General features: G+C 41.9%; 1 protein-coding gene and 1 long non-coding RNA gene across 3 annotated transcripts; both read right to left on the bottom strand.

Moving 5' to 3' along the window:
* Position 1: 1 nt before the first annotated feature.
* On the bottom strand, positions 2-464 carry LOC133462810 (uncharacterized). Its single transcript, XR_009784287.1, has 3 exons — positions 430-464; positions 152-217; positions 2-23 (listed from the first exon to the last, which is right to left on the bottom strand). It is a non-coding gene; the product is annotated as an uncharacterized LOC133462810 (long non-coding RNA).
* A 13,722-nt stretch (positions 465-14,186) lies between these two features.
* On the bottom strand, positions 14,187-24,450 carry vps29 (VPS29 retromer complex component). Of its 2 annotated transcripts, XM_061743940.1 has the most exons (4): positions 24,343-24,450; positions 18,597-18,788; positions 17,232-17,467; positions 14,187-14,702 (listed from the first exon to the last, which is right to left on the bottom strand). In XM_061743940.1, the coding sequence occupies exons 1-4, from the start codon at positions 24,343-24,345 to the stop codon at positions 14,585-14,587; spliced, it is 549 nt and encodes a 182-aa protein (XP_061599924.1). In that variant the 5' UTR covers positions 24,346-24,450; the 3' UTR covers positions 14,187-14,584. The 2 variants fall into 2 exon arrangements, with proteins under 2 accessions (XP_061599924.1, XP_061599923.1); XM_061743939.1 differs by lacking the exon at positions 24,343-24,450 and having other exon boundaries at positions 18,597-18,803.
* Positions 24,451-24,649: the final 199 nt, after the last annotated feature.

Genomic DNA, 24,649 nt, shown 5'->3' with positions numbered 1-24,649 from the left:
GCTCTCACATTGTCTGCTCCAACCTGAAACAAATCAAACACATAATATAGTAGCTGTGACATTTAAGCATTGTCACTTTGCTATGGTAACTTGAAGAAAGGTGCAAATGTTACTCTTGACTACCCTATTTAAATGAAGGTTAATTCATTACCACTTGTGATCCCCTTGGCCTAGATGTGGAGGCCATAGGCTCAGGGGGAGGAAGATTTCCTTCTTCCTGCAAAATTAGGATCATAGCAATGGAAGCAATTGATTCATATTAGGATAGAGAGCACTTGAAGCAGTTTTTACTCCCATGTGCAGACCACCACCATTAGCAAGAAATTAAAGGGAAATCAATTACAGCCAAGTGTCCACACTCTCACCACCTGTGTTAAGATGGGCAAATTGACAACTGAATAAAATTGATTAAAAAAGACTTAAGTGTACCGCCAAAGCTCTCTCTGAACAGACAGAGACTGTCTCATCATCCTCCACCTGAAAACACAGGACATGTAAATGGTCTATTTAATCCATGATCAGCAACCACAGATGACATGGCAGTGTATATGACAGGTTGTTTCCACTGTTTTATACTCTGCTAACCTGCAGGTGTTTCTACTCTGGTAACCTGCAGGTGTTTCTACTCTGCTAACCTGCAGGTGTTTCTACTCTGGTAACCTGCAGGTGTTTCTACTCTGGTAACCTGCAGGTGTTTCTACTCTGGTAACTGCAGGTGTTTATACTCTGGTAACTGCAGGTGTTTATACTCTGCTAACCTGCAGGTGTTTCTACTCTAGGTACCTGCAGGTGTTTCTACTCTGCTAACCTGCAGGTGTTTCTACTCTGGTAACCTGCAGGTGTTTCTACTCTGGTAACTGCAGGTGTTTATACTCTGCTAACCTGCAGGTGTTTCTACTCTGCTAACCTGCAGGTGTTTCTACTCTGGTAACCTGCAGGTGTTTCTACTCTGCTAACCTGCAGGTGTTTCTACTCTGCTAACCTGCAGGTGTTTCTACTCTGGTGCCTGCAGGTGTTTATACTCTGGTAACCTGCAGGTGTTTCTACTCTGCTAACCTGCAGGTGTTCCTACTCTGCTAACCTGCAGGTGTTTCTACTCTGGTAACCTGCAGGTGTTTTTACTCTGCTAACCTGCAGGTGTTTCTACTCTGCTAACCTGCAGGTGTTTATACTCTGGTAACCTGCAGGTGTTTCTACTCTGCTAACCTGCAGGTGTTTCTACTCTGGTGCCTGCAGGTGTTTCTACTCTGGTAACCTGCAGGTGTTTCTACTCTGGTAACCTGCAGGTGTTTCTACTCTGGGGCAGGTGTTTCTACTCTGGTAACCTGCAGGTGTTTTATACTCTGCTAACCTGCAGGTGTTTCTACTCTGGTAACTGCAGGTGTTTCTACTCTGCTAACCTGCAGGTGTTTCTACTCTGGTAACCTGCAGGTGTTTCTACTCTGCTAACCTGCAGGTGTTTCTACTCTGGTAACCTGCAGGTGTTTCTACTCTGGTAACCTGCAGGTGTTTCTACTCTGGGGCAGGTGTTTCTACTCTGGTAACCTGCAGGTGTTTTATACTCTGCTAACCTGCAGGTGTTTCTACTCTGGGGCAGGTGTATATGGACAGGACAACAAGACAAACAAAAACTTAGACTTCTGGGGTGACATGAGGGAAGAAAGGAATAGCAGGGAGGATGGGAAGGACGACCACAAACAAATGCTGAAAGGACTCCTGTGAGGACATTCAAAAAAGACTGGGTTGAGGAAGTCAAACAGATCTGAACAAAACAACAGACTTTCAAAATGAGATAGGAAGCAGGTAAATAAAGGAGGAATGTATAAGACTAAAACATCCCAAAATAACCTAGAAACAGCAGGAGAATGAGAAGAGTTAAGTGCAATCCTGTCGTAAAAACGATGAGTAAATATCAGCAGCCCTTTTGCAACGTTTCTTTTACATTGCTGAGTAAACAGCCGCTGAAATTAATGTGCTTGACACTTATAAGTAATGTGATTATTTGTGTTCACGAGTAATGATAAAAAGCCTTCTGAGGATGAGAATGAGTGTTTTATGTTTTTTATGTGTACTCAGTTGTATCTACAGCACACTGAGAACAAAATGGTTTATCTGGTTCTCTAGGATCTTTTTTCCCCTTTTCTCCCGGTGAAGAAATCCTCAGGTCTAGACGAACCTGTAAAATACACATTTCCTGGTCTGATCCCAGAGCGTGCTGAAGGCGTTGCCTCCTTCAGTTACACCAGTCAAAGTTGACGAGGATTGCTCTGAGCCAGTCATTTAGCTGCCTTTGATTTCTTTTTAAATTGCTTGTTTATCTGCCAGCGCCAGCTTTCAGCTTATTGGTGGATTTCAAATTCCCTCCACTGAGCAGGAACCCGCCTCCGCACCAACACACCACAACACAACACACGCACCAACCCGGGGAATGTCCCTTGCTTTCCTGAACCTCCTTGAAATAACGACATACCTACCGGGCCTGATTGCCTCATAATGAGTATTTCATCAACTCTTCCTATTGTGCACTTTCACATGAGATGTGCATGCTTTTACTGTCCTTAACGGCAGAGAGAGTTGGTGTGGGTGAGTCAGATTTGGCAAACGCTGAGATTTGAAAACACCCTCAAAACCCAAGGACAGCACACGAGGGAAAATCCTAAGCAGCATTCATCGTTGTAATGATTTTCTACACTCCCTTGAATCCTTTTTAAGGTCATGGGGGGTCTATTCTCAACATTCTTTGAAACATGGGCTAAACATCAGTTTGAGTTTGAAGATTTTATTTCGAACATGCATGTTAAAAAAAAGAATACAAAAAAGGTAGCGAGTCTGAGTCTGCCCATCCGCCCCAGGAGCGCCGCCACGGAGCTGCCGCATCTCATGGTGGTCCCTACTACATCCGCAAATCACCCCCCCCCCTTCCCTCTTCCCCCTTTAACCTCTCATGGTGGCCTCAATTACGTCCGCCTTATGGATCCGCGTTAAGTCGACTCAGCCCTACGCTGTAGGCTCTGCGTCGGTGTAACGCGGAAGCATGAATCAGCCTTTAAATAATACAATGGGCGCATTGCGTCATTGGGCAATAAAAAAATAAGAAGTTTATATGCGCCTAATGGTTGCAAGAATACGGTATATAAATTACACAAATGTGATTTTGAAAATGTAATTATTATGTAATTGTTTGAATGTTATGATTCCCTGCTCTATTGTGTGACCAAACTGAGTGCTTTGGGAGGGCATGCACCGTGCACGTAGGATATTATTGTAGGTAGGGGCCCATAGCGAGTTTGTGTCCAGGGCCCGTGGTCATGTTAATCCGTCCTTGCAACTGCAGTGTTTCCCCTACCATTGTATTGTAACGAGACCCCCCGCCAGGCCTAAAAAAAAATTGAATATGCCAAAAATAAGCAACATATCCATTCATTCATAAATCAATTATCATTTACGTTTAGGAGCGCAGCGCTGTTTTGCAACGTGAGTCAACCTGCTTTGTTGCCTAGTAACGATGCGTGTAACGCTGCTGAGAGCGCGGGAATATTATTAAACATTATGGGATGTATAGAGTTTGTAGCTAGCTATGGCGCCGTCAAAAAAAAGAAAAAATATTGCAGGCGACAGACAACATGATATAAAGAAATGTTTCTGCCAGACTCCGGAGCCACGGAAAATAGATAAAGGGAGAGTAACAGAGACAACAGAGGAAACAATGACAGGTGCAGGTGAGACGGGAGAAAGAGGGGCAGATTGCAGTGGAGAGGGGGCTGCTCAATTACCCTTAAGCCTGAATTATGGTTCTGTGTTAAATCGACGCAGAGCCTACGCCGTAGGTCACGGCGTAGCTTACGATGTAGTGTACGCGGCGACGCGCACCGTACGTAAAGGTTAGATTAAGCCTAATGATTTCATTGAAAGTGATAATTCAGCAATATAGGCCTACAATGATTTTTGATGTAAAAACTTTGTTATATTGCTGCATGTCACATGTCACATGTCCAATATGCCGTCTCACGCGCCTCGTCTGGTTAGGGTTTTTTCGGTGGTACCACCGGGCCTGAAAAAAATTCTAGGGGAAACACTGAACTGCAAAGGTTTCATTTCTCCATCCAGTCCCGTACTTGAGGGGAAGCAGCCGTCGTACGGCCCTCGGTCAGGATCAGACTCTCCCGTCTGGAATTATCCTGAACCCGCGCTGGGACTTCTAGCAGCAAACTGGCTGCTGTGTGCAGGGGCGCAAGAAAACAAATGATATCTGCAGAAAAGGACACGAGGCTCCAACACAAAGATGTCGTGTAAAAGGTGGCTAAACATTAGTGTATAAAATACATCCTGCTCTGATAATATTTAGCTGAGTTAGTTGTTTCAATGACTTTTACCTTCCACAGGAGCAAAAACAACCCAGTCAGTTTAATTCAAGTTATTTATATAGCGTGTCTTACATTACAAGTCAACTGTCGGTGTCCAGATGAACAGAAACGTGAATCCTGAATTGCCACTTCAGCATTTCATACAGCGTATTGAACTCTTTCAGTTTCGGTCTGTCTGGTCACTTCTCACATGGAAATAATCTGGTTTGAAGCTCAGGGGAGGGAGGCTCTCGCTGAAATCTGTTACCAGAACCTGGCCCGGGTCAAGCTTGATAAGATACATCAGCAAAGCTCCCTCACGCTGAACGGGATGAGTGTTGGTTTGGAGCTCGGCCCACGTACGGCCCTCAGCATCGCAGACACGTGCACTCGGAGATGTAAATGTAAATGTAAATGTACTTTATTTCTATAGCCCTTTACAGCCACCTCTAGGTGAGCCAAAGTGCTTTATAGAATAAAACATACAGAAATACAACATACAATCATAAGACAGAGCAAAAAATAAAATAGAATAAAAAAAGAATAAAAACAATGAAAGAATAAAAAGTGTCACCACAGTACTGGGTATTAAAAGCCATTCTAAATAAATAGGTTTTAAGCCTTGATCCAGGTCAGAGATGGTGCGTAAGTTGCAGGTGAGCTTGTTCCAGAGCTGGGGGGGGTTGAAAAGGCTCGGTCTCCCCAGCGCTTGAACTTTGACCTGGGAACCTCCAACAACAGTTGGTTTGAGGATCTCAGCCCTGCCATGCTCACGCACCGTTAAAAGCTCCGATAAATAGGGTGCAGCAAGGCTGTTGAGTGAAAGCCAACATTAAAAGTTTAAAATCAATTCTAAAATGGACAGGAAGCCAATGGAGTGAAAAGAGGACCGGAGTAATGTGCTCACGTCTTTTAGTGTTAGTTAAAAGACGGGCAGCTGCATTCTGCACTAGCTGAAGGCTAATAGAGGACTTAGGCTGCGTTCAGACTGCCAGCCAATATCCGATTTTTAGCCCATCCAGATTGAAACTGGATGACTCTTTTGAAGTCTGAACAGTCCCAAACCGCATGAGATCCGATTTTTGCAAACCAGATGGAAACCACCTCCAGGAGGTAGTTTCATATCCGATCCATATCTCATTTGGGCAGATGCGTCTCAGTCTGAACATCCAAACACTCAGATCGGATATGACTGTCTCAGACGCTCCAAACCACCCGCCCATTTCCAGTTGTGGAGCTACTCATCCTTTCACAGAGAGCATGTACAATCTCTGATGTCACGTCAAAAACTATTATTTGTAGTTTAAGTGTTGCAAATTCACATTACAAATCATGTTTTAATAGCAGAAAAAAGACCGCATTTCCACGTTTTCCACGTTGGGTCGCCGCGTATCCTACGCCGTAGGTCTGCGTTGGTGTAACGCGGAACCATAAATCAGCCTTCAGTCGCGCTGTGAGCCTGAACCTGCAGCCCGTCAGCTCATCAGCTGCCAGTTGTTCATTGCTGGTTCGTTTTGTTAACTCTGAGCTTTGTTGGTTGGTTTGTTAGTTTTCTGGTGGTTTTGTTCTGAACACTTTTCTCTGTTTCTCATTTTGCTGGGACGTCGGGTCCCTCCGCCGAGACAACTTTTGCGGTATGCGTTCAATATGTCTAAAAATGATGCGCAGTGCCGACCCAATCAGAAACGGTACAGATATTTTGGGATTTTTTTATATATATAAAAAAATAAAATTATAAAAAAATAAAGGATCCCCATAACCTTTGATCGGTTGGGCAGGACGCACGTTTGGGTGCGTCCACCCCTGCCCCAAAACCAGCCTCGAGTTCCAGTAACAGAGGTCCGACGGGAGGATTAGAGTGAGATGGGGCAGTCTCATACGATTTCAAATATTGCACAGTGTATGCCCAGCTTTACAGGTATGGAACAGCATGTGAGCTGGCTCCATATTGTTATTGTTTTTGATGTCGCAATTACATGACTTTACACAATACACACGCTGGGTGACGCCTCCGCTCCGAGGTCGTTGCTACGGCAACCCGTCAGATCAGTCAATGATGTGGCCCAGTCTGAACAGAGCCAGATCCGATTTGGACACTTGCTAAAAACAGTGTGGACAGCCAGCCCTGAAAATTGGATATGAGAAGGAATCAGATATGAATCAGATTTGCCTGCAGTCTCAACGCGGCCCTAGAGACGCCAACATACAGAGCATTCCAATAGTCTAATCTGGAGCTGATTAGAGCGTGAACAGCTTTCTCCAGGTCGTCACGATTTTAAAAAGATTTCACTTTGGCTAGGAGGCGTAGCTGATAAAAACTTGTCCTAACAACGTTATCAACTGTTTGTCAAATTTAAAAAAAAACATCAAAAAATCACACCCAGATTTCTGACATAAGGACTAAAAGACGAGGACAAGGCGCCAAAGCTAGTCGTCACAGTTTTCCCAAACACAACGCACTCTGCCTTGTCCTGGTTTAAGTGCAGGAAGTTCTGGGCCGACCACTGCTCGATGTCAAGCAACACATGCAAGCAGGGAACGTCGTGCATCAGCCTCTCTGGACTTCAGTGGCAGATAGATGTGCAGATCATCTGCATAACAGAGAAAAGATAGATTGTGCCTGGCTATAATAGACCCAAGTGGTAACATGTATAAAGAGAATGAACCAGAATCGTGGTCACGATGACAAACATTTCATCTCAGCTGGGTCAAAACCTTTTCATTTCAAATTACCAACGCAAAAGGAAAGCACATCCTTTACGCCTTTTTTGATGTTTTGCGTCATTCTGTGATAATTTTGTACCTTATTACTGTCATTTGGGAGATATGATTATTTTAGGTCCGTTTGTGGTTATTTTTAATGTTTTTGTGTTTACGTCACATCCTGAGGTGGTAATGTAACATTTTTATGTGAATATTTGGATTTCTATGTTGTTGTTTTTAATATTTTGTGTCATTTTGGGAAGCCCGGTAGATCAGTTCAGCACGTGTCCATCTTCCTGTCAATATATACAACATACTTTGGTCCCTCTATTAAAGGAGCATGAGGCTCCTTTTAAGAAATGAGACTCTCTAGCGCCACCCTTCACCACGACGGCCGTCGGGGGTACTGCAGCCAACAGTGAAGCCGGCACGGGAGAACGGGGAGAACGCACATGCAGCGTCATGTGACGTCACATCCGCAGCCCAGCGCGGGAAATACGGGATCCAATTGCAGCACATTTTGCAGCACACAGCCTGTTCAAGGCAAAGGAGAGATACACTAGAGGGCTCATTCTTTTGGGTTTGGAACGCTTCATCTGACCTTATTACTAGAAAACTTAAAGCGACACTACGTAACTTTTCCACCTTAATATCATATTTCCAGAGTCATTGTGATGGTACATCAACTTACAACAGGTTTAATGACACCTCTGTCATGGTCTGAGGGAGTCTGTATCACCTTCACTGGCACTATGTAACTTTGAGGAGCATGGTAGGAACCCTGCCACACTAAAAAACTACAAATCGTTACGACTTTGACTGCTTTACGGCATACGTCACTTCCCCCTCCTTCCCGATTCGCAGTCGAGACGAAAATGGGCGGGGCTTGGAGCGCAAAGCTCCTCAGAACCTGTTGCTGCGTTGTGGCTGCAGCAGCTCCACATAACAGACGTGGGGAAAAGATCCTAATGGTTTAACTTTTCAACGGTTTCCTGCTCGGAGGCAGAACCACGCAGGCCAAGTATCTGATATAACAAAGTAAAAGAGTGAAAGAGCCGTCGGCTCGCTTTGGATCGCGGCTGTAACGACCAAACACACAGTAAAGCATGATTTATGGTTCTGCGTTAAATCGACGCAGACCTACGGCGTAGGGTACGTGGCGACGCGCAACGTACGGTGCGTGTCGCCGCGTAACCTACGCCGTAGGCTCTGCGTCGATTTAACGCAGAACCATAAACAGCCTTAAACCACAAACACTCACACAGACGGGCGTCGGATCAAAACACGGGTTTTATTCCCCACTTCTACAGCTAAACGCAGTTGCTGGCCAGCTCTCTGCGGTGCAATTAACCCCAATCTTCAGATAAAACTAGTTTGTTGAGGAAAAAATATTAACTCTATTTGTAGCTGCAGAGGAAAAAAATAATCTCACGAGGAAAACAAAAATATTGCTCACGCCTCTTCAACATAATATAGCAGTCAAAAAAAAAGAAAAGAGAAGTAAGAGGGATACAAAACATGTACCGTATGTTGTACTATTATACAAATTTATTGAAACACATGGGTCTTCAGGGATTCAGGGATCTCTTAGGGATTTCATATAGATCCAGACCGTTAATAATCATTATTTTCTCCATATACCGCTCCCTGGCTTCCTTGTTTAAGGTATCCCGGTAAATTCCAGTTCCTTTCCAGCAGTTTAACATCTTTTTTTTGCGTTCCTTCTGTTCACTTGGTGAAACAGAAAAGCGTCCTGTCTTCTCTCATCAAAACAAATGCAGCGACGGGATAGGAGTTTTCCAGCAGTACGCGCTGGTGCTCATGGGAAACGTAGTGTTCTTTCTGGTAAAACACTACCGCTTTTGTCCACAAGATGCCGCCAAACTCAGAAAAGCTGAAAGTTACGTTGTGCTGCTTTAAAACGTACACAAATCTTTTTCATAAATCCTGCCTCAATCCTGCCTCAAGCTCCTTTAAATGACTTTGAATACAGTCACTCCAAAAAAAACCTTTTTTGCAGTATTTTATTCAAATCGTATTTCAGCTTAAAGTATCTCAAGGGAGGAGGCAAATATCTTCAACAGCGAACAACAAATCACATCTCAGAGCAGCAGCACTTTCCTCAAAGTAAAACATTTTATACAATTGTGATAAACTGTAAATTTAGAGGATCATTAAACCAATTAAATCACACCGACATCCGTCTCCTTCTCATCATGACTTGACTTGAAGTTCATCAACTCATCCAGACTGTATTCTTTCATCGATGGCGGTCCTTATTGGAAATGTTGTTCACGTGTTGACATGGTTTTTTCACAATTTTGACTGTGACTCTATTTATGGGCTCCATCTGCAACACTTGAGTGACTTCAGCTGGCAGGAAACATGAAGAGCAGGGATCAAAAACTCGTGGAAAGTCCCCCCATATTAAGAACAACGCAAAACAACTGGAAGAGCAGCAATTTCTCTTAGAAATGTTGAAATTTGTTGTCTAAAACTTACTTCCGAATTGTTGACATTTTTATTAAAAAGGGGGTTCATGACATTAACAGAACAGAAATATGAATATTTTAGTCATAACACCATAGCAATACAGTACAATAGCTCTCTTTAACTTTAACTTATCAAGCACACTGAAACAAAAGTTGCTTTACAGGTAAAAAAAAACCTTTCACAATCTCTCTCTCTCTCTATATATATATATATATATATATATATATATATATATATATATATATATATATATATATATATATATATATATATATAAATAAAATATTGATTTGATAAAAAATACTAATTACAGTAAAGTAATAGCTGAAAGCTGATGGACCAGCCTCCCATTCTGTTCTCAGGAATCCATGGGAATACAAGCAGTCCTGCAGCTTGGAAGCTAAGCGCTCTGTTGGGACGGTACAAAACCAGAAATTCTTTGAGAGAACATGGAGTTTGGCCATTGAGAGCTTTATAAATAGGGAGAAGAATTTTTTATTATATCCTGAACTCAGAGCCGTCTGGGAGATTTGCGAGGCCCTGTGCGAAATGGCCGGGGGGGGGCCCTCGCACGTGAGCGTAGCAAGCGCGCGCGAAATTTTTGTTTTTTTCAGGTCGGATCGGGTGTCTATATGCGCAATTTTAACTCTCCAATTAGCAAAATACTGGATACCTTCCCCTGCCTCATCATCATCTCTTGCCTCGACGCGGGGCCCCACGGCTGCTTGAAACCCGGTCGGATCGGTGATTTTTGTAACAAATTTATCAAACGAGCCTTTCAGAGAGGCATTAAACTCTTCCATTTTCTTTAGTTTTTTTCTTTTTTCATCCCCTGATGGAAATTTCCTGAATCTGTCTCGTTCTCTCGACATTGTGTGACAGTTTGTTCCAACTCCCCCCGTCTGGATCAGAGCAGCTTGTGTCTGCGCTTGGTCTGATCAGTTGTATTGAACAACAGACACGCGCATCATTGCACATATATTTATTGATATGCACAGACTAGTACACATTTATGTCTGTAATGGAAAGTGACTGTTGATATTTATAAGGGAAAAAGAGAAAAAAGAACGAAAAAAAAAATTCAAAACATTTTTTTTCTTCAAAAACGGCCCATAGCGCGAGGCCCCGTGCGGTCGCACGGTTCGCACACCCCTTGCGGCGGCCCTGCCTGAACTTAATAGGAAACCTATGAAGAGAGGGGAAAATGATCTGTCCTTCCTCAGAACTCTGGCTGCAGCATTTTGGATCAGCTGGTTCACAGTAACTTTGGAATAATGACTGGTTTAAAGGATAAATCCTGATATTAGACAATGCCAAGGTACCTTACAGCAGTACAAGGTGTCATAGTAATACCATTGGATGTCACTAGCTGAATAGACAGTCTTCCTCAATGACACCCAGGTCCAAAGACAACAATCTTAGTCTTTTCTGAGTTCGGTAGCAAGAAAATTAGCATTCACCCAGGTCTTAATGTTGTTACGACAAGCTTGTAATCCAGTGAGTTTACTCATCTCCTCTGGCTTCATGGATGAATACAGCTGAATATAATCTGCAGTGAAAGATATTGAAAAGCAATGGTCCAAAGACAGAACCTTGTGGAACACCATGACTAAATCTGTTGTATTGGACAACTCCCCATTCACATGAACCAACTGTAATCTGTCAGATAAATATGATTTAATCATGGTTAATGCAGCTCCGTATACCAAATGACATGTTCAAGCCTCTCAAGCAATTTATCTGTTGTTTTGTAATTTTTTGTCCCTCATATTTATGTACTTTGTGAGCTAAGAAATTCCTTGTGTTCTGCTGAAGCTGCAGCCCAAGGCGAGATGACGAATCATTCAGATTTCCAGGGACTTTCCCAGGTAGTAGACACGTCTGGACCTGTTCTGGGCTACATTTGGCACTTGACCCAGTTATAGAACCAGCAAGCGCTCTCCGGGCAAGACATGACCCAAAACTCATGAACTGGTTTTTGCCTTGTATACGCTGAGCTGGGTGTGGCCCAGATTGTACCGAAGGTACCGTTGGCCGGGTCTGAGGTGCTTTTGGGCCACTACAAACACTCACCTTGAGCGGGCGGCGTCATCCAAAGCCAAATGTGGAAGAAAGAAAACAGCCGATATGGGCCAAACGTTCTTTTCTGTCTGGGTTTGTGTCACAGACCCCAGTCAGAACAGGATTTTTCAGTCTTCCACAACTTCAAATCTCCTGTAATCTTGGCCGGGGTGTAGTTTTTATTTTGTTCACGTAACTTAAGAAACAAATGAAGCAGTGCCAGTACTTTTTCTAATTTTTCATATACCGAGAAAGAGAGAAACTGCAAATAAAGTACCAACTTATAAACACTAAAACATCCCTCACTGCAGGTGCTCTTAGCACCGGCTGCTAAGAAACTTGCTAAAAACACCCAGGACTGGGCGATGGGGCAGCGGTTTACCAAACCTCTGGATACTCTCACTACCTCGGTTAGTTGGAAATGATTAGAGATCCAACCGTCTCCAAGCTTCTCTGGCTGATGTCCAATCAAGTGAGACGTAAATATTTGAGAGGGAGTATTTGTTTGTCATGTGGTTGTGGCCGGCTACACCTTACACACAGTACTCGAGTTGTAAAAAAAAAAATCAGGGGGGATGGTGGTTTTTATCATATGGGGACAGATAATTTGTGCTGATTACAAATAATATAATATATTACAAATAATAGCAGTGACCAAAACACCTGCAGAAATACTGCAGGGATGACATAGCAGCAGTTAAATGCAGCCTTCTGTAAGCTTTAAATATCCACTGGGCTTACATCAAATACATCAAAACACAACAATAAAAAACACTTTTCTGAACTTATCAATATGACTCTGTCCTTCACAGGATAAGTAAAATGGATCACTGCAAAAACTCAAAATCGTAACAAGAATATTTGTCTTATTTCTAGTTAAAATGTCTAATTTTAGTAAAAAAAATCTTATTACCGGTACACTTAAAAACAACAATTTTCAACTGTTTCAAGTCGATTTTCACTTGAAATAAGTAGAAAAATCTGCCAGTGGAACAAGATTTTTTTGCTTGTAATGAGAAGATAAATCTTGTCCCACTGGCAGATTTTTACTTATTTCAAGTGAAAATTTACTTGAAACAGGTGAAAATTGTCAAATAAGTTATTTTTCTGGTAATGAGATTTTTTTGACTAAAAATGAGACATTTTAACTAGAAAGAAGACAAATATTCCTGGTAAGATTTTGAGTTTTTGCAGTGTGTCCCTCCGGGGTCAACAAGAACCATTACATGATTCACATCCAGAAATCACAGCGCTTATTAAAAACAAAGAAGACAATAGCAAACAGAAGACGCCTTGCTGCACGAACGTGTGCAAACATGTACACTTTGTTGTTAACGTGCACATACTTTGGATTTGACCAGAAACTGTTTCTTTAACTTGGGTTTGAAAGGGAGCTTTGTTTGATTTCTGCTGGCGTCAGTGAAGCGCAGCAGTGACCTCAGGCTGCAGGTCATGAGACCTCGGGGAGGAAATTCGAGCTGGGAATGATTTCATAGTTGTTTTAAGGACCGTGGAGCGTGTGAGCGTGTGGACAGTCCTGCGGGCCATTCACCGAAAATGAAAGTGAATGTTTTCTTATTTTCCTTGTGTTGCGTGTGGAGTCTTTCAGCTTTTCCATTTCAAAGGAGTTTCCATTTCCCATTGTCTTATTTGGCCAGTCCTCCCACGACTCTTATACGCTGCAGGAAGGTTCAAATGATCTACACATGCTCGTCAGGTGGAAACTATTTTTAAAAAACAACTACTTTAATAAGCTCAGGTTGTAGTTTAGGTTTGGTTGCGTGGCTGCTGGATGAGCTCGTCCTGTCAGAACAACTCGTTGTTCCAACACGGGGGTGTAGGAGTGTCATTTTGAATTCACCATGGATATAGATATACAAGACTGTCTCAGAAAATTAGAATATTGTGATAAAGTTCTTTATTTTCTGTGATGCAATTAAAAAAGCAAAAAATGTCATACATTCTTGATTCATTACAAATCAACTGAAATATTGCAAGCCTTTTATTATTTTAATATTGCTGATTATGGTTTACAGTTTAAGATTAAGATTCCCAGAATATTCTAATTTTTTGAGATAGGATATTTGAGTTTTCTTAAGCTGTAAACCATAATCAGCAATATTAAAATAATAAAAGGCTTGCAACATTTCAGTTGATTTGTAATGAATCCAGAATGTATGACATTTTACAGAAAATAAAGGACTTTATTACAATATTCTAATTTTCTGAGACAGTCCTGTAGATATGAGTTATATTATACATACAGTATTTATATATCTATATCTCTATTAATATATATTGATTTATAGTTATATGTCGATATATAGATTTATAGTAATGTTTATGTATATTATTGGAGGTAAATATATGAACCAGTATATATAGCATATCTACTCTTATATAGTTATTCAAGTATATTGTTATATCATTGCTGTCTATTGTTCTCTATTATATAGTAGTATTATAGTAAAGTAATGATAATGTAATACTATGTGTTCAAATCAATCAATCAAATCAAACCATTGCTGTACATAAAAGCTGTTAACTTGGAATTTAATAGAAATCATCACAAGTCAAAGCAGCAGCTGGAGAACAATCCTGTTTTTATTATGGAAATGAGTGAAGAAGGCCGACTACAGGAAACAAAGGCCTGGCGTTTACACGTATAGGACACGACAAGTGAGAAATAATACAGACAAAAGAAAGAAAATGGCACCAAATATCTCTTTTGATTGCAGAACATGCGACATGTGCTTTCCCAGATGACAATTTGGATATGAGCTAATGCTGCTTACTTTATAAACAATATAATACACAGTTCTTTTAGGATTAATTCGCTGAACAGGTTGTTATAGCGTCAACGCTGAGGGGACCGAGGGAGCTGCTGCCCCCTGGTGGACAGGAATGAAACGATGCAGTGAGCCTGTTAACCCAACTCTCTTCTTTCCCCTTCCCTCCTCCTCTCCTCTTCCTCACACCTCTTTTTAAGATTTCTTGTATTCGATTCTCTCCACCTTAACGTCGTCACCGATCAGCTGATAAACGTACGTCACCACTGTGGACGCTTGGATGTCCATTAGTACAAAAGAAGGGATGATGTTTCTGGAAGAAGAAGAAGAAAAGAGTCATCAGTCACATGTTAGACCAGTTGAACTTCCAATATTTATTGAGAGAAAAAGAGTTTAAAATCAAAATGTCTTTCCATACAAAAAAATATATATATTTGTCATCTAACTCAACTAACTTAAGTTAAGCATCCATATGCAGCCCGGCCCAGGTGACGGCTACTAACGCCTGGGATAAATCGCATGGTTAAAGTTGGGTAATCAATGTATCCATCCATCCATCCATCTTCTTCCACTTATCCCTTACAGGGAAGCAGTCTTAGGAGAGATGCGCGAAACACACGTCACGAATGAGGGATTGGGGGGCACTGCCTTTCACCATTACTCATCATCCCCATGTACTTTTCATTCTTATGGCCCATTCGCATGGGATTAAAATTATTAGTTTCTAATAATTACAGAGGAGGTCTGTGATTTTAATCCTGTTCAAATTCACCATGTCTAATTTGTAATCTGAAATTTCCATCGCAAATTATTTATCCAGTTTCAGCAAACATGGAGGTCATAAAATTATTGTACATGTCCGTAATTCGATGAGGAATCTCAAAAACAAACAAAAAAAAATCCTCTCGTCGCCTTTTCTGCCTCTTTCCCGGCATAATTGTGTAATTTTAGACTCACTGCAGGTCCAGAGGTCAAGTCCAGACCCAATAGCAGAATGTGGGAGCGCCTTGGTGCAGAAGTGGATCGCCATGACGAATTCTGAGACTAAAGCAGTGTTTCTCAATCCTGGTCCTCGTGGGCCCCAGTCCTGCATGTTTTAGATGCTACCCTGCTTCAGCACACCGTGATAAAAGTACCTGTGTCATCAACAGAGCTGTGCAGACCTTGGTGACAAGCTAATGAGGACCTTTAATTAGAATCAGCTGTGTTGGTGCAGGGAAACATCTAAAACATGCAGGACAGGGGCCCACGAGGACCAGGATTGAGAAGCACTGGACTAAAGCCTGAATTATGGTTCTGCGTCAAACCAACGGCGTGCACACGCCGTCACCGTGTCACCGTGACGCCGTAGTGAACCCTTCGGACTTCTCCGTCACTCCATTTCGCCGCGGTGCAGTACCCCCCCGCTATGGGGTCGCGATCTTTTCCTGAATGGTTTATCCGACTTTTTCCGGTCACAGTGAATCAAAGAGATAAGGACAACTATTGTGCAAAAAAGAAAAAAAAAAAAAGAAAAAAAAAAAAAAAATCACACATACACAAAGAAAAGAGCGCTGAAAGTTCACGACTGCTTCAAGCCGGAAACCGGAAATGCGTTGCTTCCAAGCGAACCAATCACAGCCCTCTCGTCTGCGTTTAGTCTGCGTCGCCTCGACACGTAGTTACAATTTTCGGGAGGTGTTTGACAGTGACGGTGTCAGTGACGGCGTCAGTGACGGCGTGTGGTCTGCGTCAACGCGTACCACACGGCGTGGGCACGGCGTCGTTTTGACGCAGAACCATAACTCAAGCTTTAGGTCCAAATATCTTGGAATCTTCACCCTAAAACGCTCCACAACTGTCACAAAGCTGCTGGCGGCCGCTCAGCTGACATTCACGTGATGTCAGGTGTGTCGAGGCCACAGCCAATCACAGACCTCCATCAGACCCGTCCTCTATCCTCTTCTCTCACACCAACTAACTTTGCTAGGTTTTGAATTTGCTGGATATCTTTAATGGCCTAGCAGTTACGGTTATGAGAAAAATGGTCATTAGTTGCAGCTCTAAATGACGCTTTAGTAAAACGCCTTAAGTACTTAAGTCACACCTTGACTGTTGGATTTTAAATCTACAATAATCCCTGGCTATAACGCGGTTCACCTTTCACGTCTCGCTGCTTCACGGATTTACATTGTGCATCATGTTCTGCATTCTGATTGGCTAAACAGTCTCCCCGCTTCTTCACTTCCTGTGTCAATAACGTTGGTTGCTTAGCAACAATACTGAGAACGGCCAATGAGCTTCAGCAGCAGCTCAAGAACGGGACCTTTGATGAATCGTTCATTACAGTCTCAGATATAATCCATGGTTTCATGTCGGTTTAGAAGAATCTGTCTGCCCAGAAGAAAAAAGAGCGACAACAAAGACCCATAACTATGTTCTTCTCTGGAAAAAACACTCCTGCACCGCGGCTTTAGGAGAAAAAGACGCTAAGAGCGAGTCAGGATGCAGCAGCATCAGAAGAGCAGGGAAATACACACCAGTCACAATCTGTCCTACTGTACTTATTGTAATTTTTTATCATAATCATTTTTCATTTTCTCCCGTTCAAATCCAGTTACTCGGGTCGTGGCGGGGCTGATCTCCGCAATCTGAAGCCTTGTATAATAATTGTAAAAAAAAAACTAAAGGTTGCTACTTGGCGTATTTCACCTATCACGGGTTCTTTTTGGAACGTAACCCGCGACAAACGCGGGATTACTGTATTCTGGTTTTGTATAACAGCAAAGGAATAAATGTGTCAGTCTACAGGTTTCTGCGTGTCGTGTCTTTCCCGGTGTGAAGCTTTTGTGCAGACGCGTACCGCTCCAGTGCGCTGTAGGCTCCGGTGGCAGAACCGGGGTTGATGTAGAACTTGTTTTCGTTCTCAAACGCCTCGAACTTGTGCGTGTGTCCGGAGATGAGGATGTCGACGTCTAGTTGTCTCTGCAGCAGCGCCAGGCTGGCCATGTCGCCCCAGGGGATCACTTGGTGGCCGTGGATGAGGCCGATCTTGAACTGGCCCACGGTGACCACCTTCTGCTCCGGATAGTTCAGGTTCTGCAGGAAGAAACAAGAAAAATCAGACACCACCCACAGTGAACTGTTTTCACAGAGAAGCTCTCCACTGTAGGGGTGTAACGATACACTAATCTCACGATACGGTACGATACACGATATTGAGGTCACGATAATGATACGATATTATAGCAGTATTTTTTAAAAACCTTGAATGAGGAACATATGACTGGGAAAAAATTGTCTTTTATTTGAAAGACACAAAATACAAAACAATACTTTGCATTTGCTCTATTGTTACAGTTTGTAATGCTTTATAACTGTTTAAGTTTTAAAGAGAAAGCCAGGCCAACCATTTTCCACAAACTGAACTAAAAGTAAATGTCAGGTTTGCATTATGATCTTCAGTTTCATACAAGTACAAATATTTTGCCACAAACTGAATAGTTTCTCTCATGTATGATTTGACTTTTTTCTTTTCCAGAAATTTAACAACTAAAATTAAATAAATAAATAAATAAAAGTAAATAAATACATACAATTTTACATCATAAAAAGATTGATTCATGCTCACCTTATAAGTGTAAGAGGAGATTTATTTTTGTTAAGAAGGTTATTTTGGTAATTCAGGGTTCATTATTGTATAAATCTATTCTTTATATTCTGATGTAAATCAGGGACTATAATGACACTAGTCAGTTTATCTGTAGTGATTAGTCTGTTTTAGATTGGGCGGAGTGATACGCCACAGTACGGCACTAGGTGCTGTGTTGATGTTCTAAAATCCTACACTGTTGAGGGACATTAAAGTACACTGGAACTCAGCAGAAGTTTCCCCGTGTTTATCCTACTCACCACCCCAAAAAGGTTTAATTTAATAAGGTAAGGCTTAACTCTACACCAGCCTTACATTAGTAAAAGTTCAGAGCTCTAAACCCTGCAAGAGTCCCGTGATCGGGACCAAAACGGTACTAGTTTCTTCTGAGCGGAGGAAGATTTTGGTCCGCGGGTCGAGGCGCGTTCGTTACTAGTCAACACAATAGATTAATATTAATAACCCAATATCGCAATACAGTTTGTCACCTCCACGACACGTACCGTGCCGTTTTTTTGTATTGTGAAATTTCGTGGCAGATATATCGTTCCACCCCTACTCCACCGGCACACTGACCTCATCAAAGTCTCCTCGGACTATGTGGACGTCCCCGGCCAGAGTCTTCAGGTAGTCGTAGCTCTCCTTGGTGCAGAGGTTGCCCGTGCAGAGAATGTGCTGGATCTTCCCAGGGACCAGCAGCTTCTTGAACTTGGCCGGCAGCGTGTTGCACCGGTGGGGAATGTGCAGGTCACCTAACACCAGGACCAACTGAGCATTGCACATACATGTACACACACAGGCAGTTAGTTTAATCCCATCAGCTCAGACGATGCTTGTGAACGCTGCCAAGGGTAAAGAGTCCCTGCAGAACCCTGCTGATCAGGTCCAGCAGGAATCAAAGCATAAGACTCCATAACCACCATACACATTTCTTTTTTAACTTCTACTTTGTAAAAAAGGCCAAATAATGTCCACTTTTATGTGGTTGGCCGTCTCAGTCCAGATACTGTAGTACAGTGGATAAACAGGCTTAATTCAAGAAACCCGCAGAAGTGGGGAGTAAAAGTGTGTCTGAAATCAAACTAGCCTGAGAATATTATTTCCTACATAAATTTAAAAAATACAAAACACGTTTTATTTTGAATGCTATTGATTGAATTTGCACAGCTGGATTTCAGACACTCAGCGACAGATTGAAAGAGATTTCTTTTCATGTTTCTTCCCATAAAAACCACACGGTAACTCGGCCAACAGATTTATAGCACGTCTTAACTTTGGTGAGAACCAACGTCACATTTTAAAAGTGTTTTAGAGGTTCTGGTCGAGGCCATGTGAGCGTTTCATTTGTCTCTCTCATGACCAACCCAGCCACTTTGATTTTAGCTGGTGTGAACTAACTTTTGCCCAGTACTGTAACATCAAAACACCGAGCAATTCAATACATAAATATAGGCCTAGCTAGACAACCGTCTGGTCCTAAACATCTACAACCTTACTAAAAACAATGACATGCTGTATGAAATGTTGATAAAAGCAGAATGCAATGATTTTTCAGATCTCATAACTCTGTCTTTTACTCACGATGTAACATAAAGACTTTAAAGTGAGGAAACGTACCACCTAATGAAAGTAGCATGGCAGGACCAGATCTCCACTAGCCGGGCTGCTGGAGGATTGACAGAGGCACGTAGACTTACGCCTGTGTTGAAAAGATCAATTTTTTGATCCTAAATCGATTCTCATATTAAATTCCTAAAAATCAATTAATATATCTAAAGATCGATTTTTTTTCATCATTACATTGCAACTTTTGGTATTTTTTTGTTTATGCCCAAAAAAGGAATGTTTTGTTGAACACGAGAATAACTGGTGCCATGTTTTTGCCTTTAAATATGTTTAAAGGTATGAAAACATTAAAGTTTTCAGTTATAATTGCATACATTTTCTATATTTCTTTGCTTTATATACTTTCTTGGGGTTACATTTGCATAAAATGCTAAAAACCAAATTTTCATAAATGGGAAAAAATTTAAAAAATTTAATCCGTCTCTGTTTCCTCCCTGGATCTGTTTCAATTCAATTCAATTCAATTTTATTTATATAGCGTCTAATACAACAGAGTTGTCTCTAGACGCTTTACAGAGACCCATACCCAGAACATGACCCCCGAGCAGTTTGTTGCTTGATAGTTGTTTGATAATTCTGACCCACACGATGTTTCTGAAAGCAGTTCTATCAGCATTCTGGGAGCTGATTGGTCCTTACAGCATCATTAGCTGCAATACTTGCTGTTGAATCTCAATATAATACTAGTATTAATATGTTGCATAACTACAGTCATATAATTCATGCAACAGCTCAAAAAACTGTTTTAATAAAACTAACCCAAATCAATATCGGAATCAAATCGAATCAAATCTTGATAATTGATTCTGAATCTTAAGAATCGGAATCGGATCGATTCTTGACATTTGAATGGATCCCCAGCCTACGTAGACACATCCTTGTCTTACACACGAGTCCATCTGTTCAACACTTCTGAGTCTCCTCTGACACATCTATCTTATTTCATGTCGTGAGAAGTGCCTGAAGTCCAGAACTTTCACCAGCGGACAACGGAAGGTCTGGACTGCAAGCAACCCAGTTCAGGACCTGGATCCTTCTACTACAATGCTTATGTAGTGGACGAAATACAATCTTCCTGGTCCTTCAGGGGCTGCCACAGCGCCTCGTCTGTTTCCATGGTACCTACCAACTACCTATCCATCATCACACCCAGAACGCTCCGCTAAGGCCTCGCCCCTTTTCTCCTGCCTGCTGGCTCCATCTCCAACATCCTTCTACTGCTTCTCTTACTTTTGGCACTTTTCCACTAGAACCTACTCAGCCCGACTCGCCTCGGTTTGGTTCTTTCCCACTAGGGGTCTAACGTGCAGAGTAGATACTTTTCTGTAACTATTCTGCCGAGGTTCTAAGCTGCTGAGTCGCCTGTATCTGACATCATCACACTACAGACCACCGATTGGTCGGGGGGTTGGAGTCAGACGTCTGAGTCAGGAGGAGGAAATCAGAGAAAGAGATTCTGACGGATTCTTGTTCATTTTATTCAACCAGCAATGGCAGCAAAAGTCTGTTTGGTGATCCAACTCTGAGGGTCAGATGTTCATAAACCTGGTGCTGAGGAGAGAATTAAAAAGATCTAGACGGAGATAAGGAACGACCAGATCTACCAGGAGCTCTGTCTCTTCATAGCTGCTCACGGCTCCAGCTGACTTTTCAGCAGCACCGAGACAAAAAAAAAAAAAAAAAAGTGTCGCCGCTTGAAGCTTCTCTCTGTTATTTTTTAACTTGATATCAAACACAAGCCACAGACCCAGCAGCACATCTATCATCTCCTCCAGGTTCTACATCTTTAGTGTTGTTGTCTTCTTCATTTAGATACACAATCAAATACGTCACAGCAGCTTCTCCAACCTCCTACTTCTGATCTTGGTATTGAAAAGAACCGAGGGCGAGTCAAGTCGGGCTGAGTAGGTACTAGTGGAAAAGCGCCATTTGTCTTCAAGGGGGTCACACCATGGCTATTCTTCGGATGCTCTCGTTATTAATCCTTTCAAAATTTGTCACTCCCAAATCTCAATATCTTCACTTCCAACTGCCTCCCGTCTTCAGGTCGTTGCTGCTGCAGAGAACCACAGAGATGGGCTGGCCTCGCCGCCATCGTCAAAACCCCTGCCATCACGGTCGCTGCTACCTTTCCATCACAGATTACTGCAGACACCTCTCCACCTAGTCGTCTCTTTCCCTGTTTTTTTTTTTTTTTTTAATTTTAGACGTGACATCAAATAGTTTCCAAACCTGGACAGTTTTTTTCTCCCCACTTCGCCTAAGTCCGCCTCTCCAAGGCAGCTCTTTTTACACCCGCTCATGTCACTGACCTGTTGTTAGTAGCAACACCTTCTTCCAGGTGTTTATCTTTAGTCAAATTGATTGATCATCAAATCAATCTTTATTTGTATAGCGCTTTTCATGCTAGTAAAAACATGCAACACAAAGCTCTTTACATAAAAAATAGTGTCACATACTTTCCCCCCTTTTGTTGCCCACTGCGACTAGAATATGAGTTTGAGATTTTCAAATCCTCGCATCCTGTTTTTATTTATGTCACACAGCATCCCAACATTATTTGTTTTAATACACAAGCTTTCAGCTTCCGCATCCGTCTAATTCCTGGTTGATTGTGTGAGGGGTTAGTGTTTTATACATGGCACAATAGCCAAGAACAGGTATTATTTTGGATTAGATAGCTGCCCTGCAGTTCTGGAAATAGCAGCGGCTAGTCATGCTGAAGGATGCAGAAAGAGCAAAACGTCCACAAATGTGAGATCTCACTTCTGTGTTAGAGCGCCAAGCAAAAGGCGTGATGGGAAAACAGAAATCCAGCACTCAGCGAGACACTTACCCGGTGACCAGCCTGGTTTGATGAAGACAAGTATAGAGGAGCAGAGGTGGGAGGCGAGGGGAGTGGAGGGGGTGAGACAGGGAGGAAGGGAGGATGTGCATGTGGAGAATGACACAAGACATGATCAAAGAGTGAACAAAAAAAAAGTGGAGACAAGTGGGGAAAACTGAAATTAGAAATTAAAAAGTGAACGGATTAATATGACACATATTAATTAATTCAAAAGCGAATGTGAAAAATTAAACATACATGGAGGTTGAATCAATTGTTACGGCTGATGGTTAGTGATAACTACAAGCCAAATTGAAAAATGAAGCAACCTGACTAAGTGTGAGCAAATGCAAAATCATATGCTGAAGCAAATCTAAATATTCCCTTTCACTCACACACACCAACCCCCCCAAGGAAGTGAACGGGGCTAGTACCCACTAACTCTTTGCACTATTCTGCACAACTGTACATAATATAATTGCACTGGACTTTTTACCAACTACCTCCTCGCACTGCTGTAAATACTTACACACTCATGTGAATGCTGCAATCACCCATGTATAAAGGACTGTCTCAGAAAATTTGAATATTGTGATAAAGTCCTTTATTTTCTTTAACGCAAAAATGTCATTAATTATGGATTCATTACAAATCAACTGAAATATTGCAAGCCTTTTATTATTTTAATATTGCTGATCATGGCTTACAAAACTTAAATATCCTATCTCAAAAAAATAGAATATTATGGGAATCTTAATCTTAAACTGTAAGCCATAATCAGCAATATTAAAATAATAAAAGGCTTGCAATATTTCAGTTGATTTGTAATGAATCCAGAATGTATGACATTTTTGCTTTTTAAAATTGCATTACAGAAAATAAAGAACTTTATCACAATATTCTAATTTTCTGAGACAGTCCTGTAATCATATAATCACATCTCATCTTTGTGATAAATATTGTCATTCATTCATATGTGACCTGCACCTTGTAGCAATAGTTATTTATTAATCTGCACTGTGTACGTACATATATATATATATATATATATATATATATATATATATATATATATATATATGCTGTACATTGTGTTTATTTCACTGCATAAGCACTTCTGGTTAGATTTTAACTGCATTCCGTTGCCCTGTACTTTTAACATGTGCAATGACAATGAAGTTGAATCTAATTTCATCTCTAATCAAGGACCTATGTAGATGTATCCTGGACATAGAAGTGCAGGATGGTATTAACAAGTATCAGAAACATAATTGTCCCATTTGATGTCTAATAAAACACTGTAATCATACAGAAGGGGACAATAACAGGATCATAACTGTCATTATTGAAGCACAGCATGAGACATGCTGCTTGTTAGCTCCTCCAGCTAATGGCTGCTCACACAAACGTAAAAAAACAATGTGGTGAAAGCATTCCAACAAACAACAACGGTTGAAGAAAAAAGTATGAAGAACTTAAACAACATCGTGGAAAAGGGAGAAAAAAAACAGAGTTGAGGAGTGGTTGCACTTTGCAGCAATAAACTTTGGGAACTAAGCCTGATTTATGGTTCTGCGTTAAATCGACGCAGAGCCTACGGCGTAGGGTACGCTGCGACGCGTACCCTACGCCATAGGCGTCGTTGTAACGCGGAACCATAAATCAGCCTCTAGGCTGCTCATCTGTCATGTGATCTCTCGTCCACCTCGGGAACTCCCCGCTACAAACCCCCACAAATGCCGATGTGGACGCCTGGAGGACTCGCTACCGTCCTCCTTACGGGGAGAGCTGAAGTAAGAAACCGCCAAAAGCATCAAATCCTCGCTGTAAATGTGGGAATTGGTGGCCATTTCGCCATTTAATACTCACCATTTTCTCTGCTGTCTGATGCTATTCAACTTGAGGAAGTGATCGGCACGTCCGGCGTCCTGACGTCAGCCAATGGGAGGCCGTCTATGGTCCTGACATCAGCCAATGGGAGGCCGTCTTGGTCCTGACGTCAGCCAATGGGAGGCCGTCTTGGTCCTGACGTCAGCCAATGGGAGGCCGTCTTCCAGCTGCACGCGCCCGACTTTCCGGTGTCCTTTCAAAATAAAAGATGCCGTTTTTTAATTATCTCATTGGAGATTTCAAATAAATAACACACTGCATTACGGAGCCAGAGATGACATGGAGG

The sequence above is a fragment of the Cololabis saira genome, chromosome 16 (genome assembly GCF_033807715.1).
Source record: "Cololabis saira isolate AMF1-May2022 chromosome 16, fColSai1.1, whole genome shotgun sequence".
NCBI classification, from domain to species: Eukaryota; Metazoa; Chordata; class Actinopteri; order Beloniformes; family Belonidae; genus Cololabis; species Cololabis saira.
Note: the sequence above shows the minus strand (reverse complement) of the source record. Positions and strands in the feature narration are given on the sequence as shown.

Coding starts and splice junctions, on each gene's coding strand:
- vps29 (XM_061743939.1), bottom strand. CDS start 18,803: ATGTGCAATGCTCAGTTGGTCCTGGTGTTAGGTGACCTGCACATTCCC. Junction 17,468..18,596: donor TCCGAGGAGACTTTGATGAG/GTCAGTGTGCCG, acceptor TTCTTCCTGCAG/AACCTGAACTATCCGGAGCA. Junction 14,703..17,231: donor GCCTACAGCGCACTGGAGCG/GTACGCGTCTGC, acceptor TTCTTCTTCCAG/AAACATCATCCCTTCTTTTG.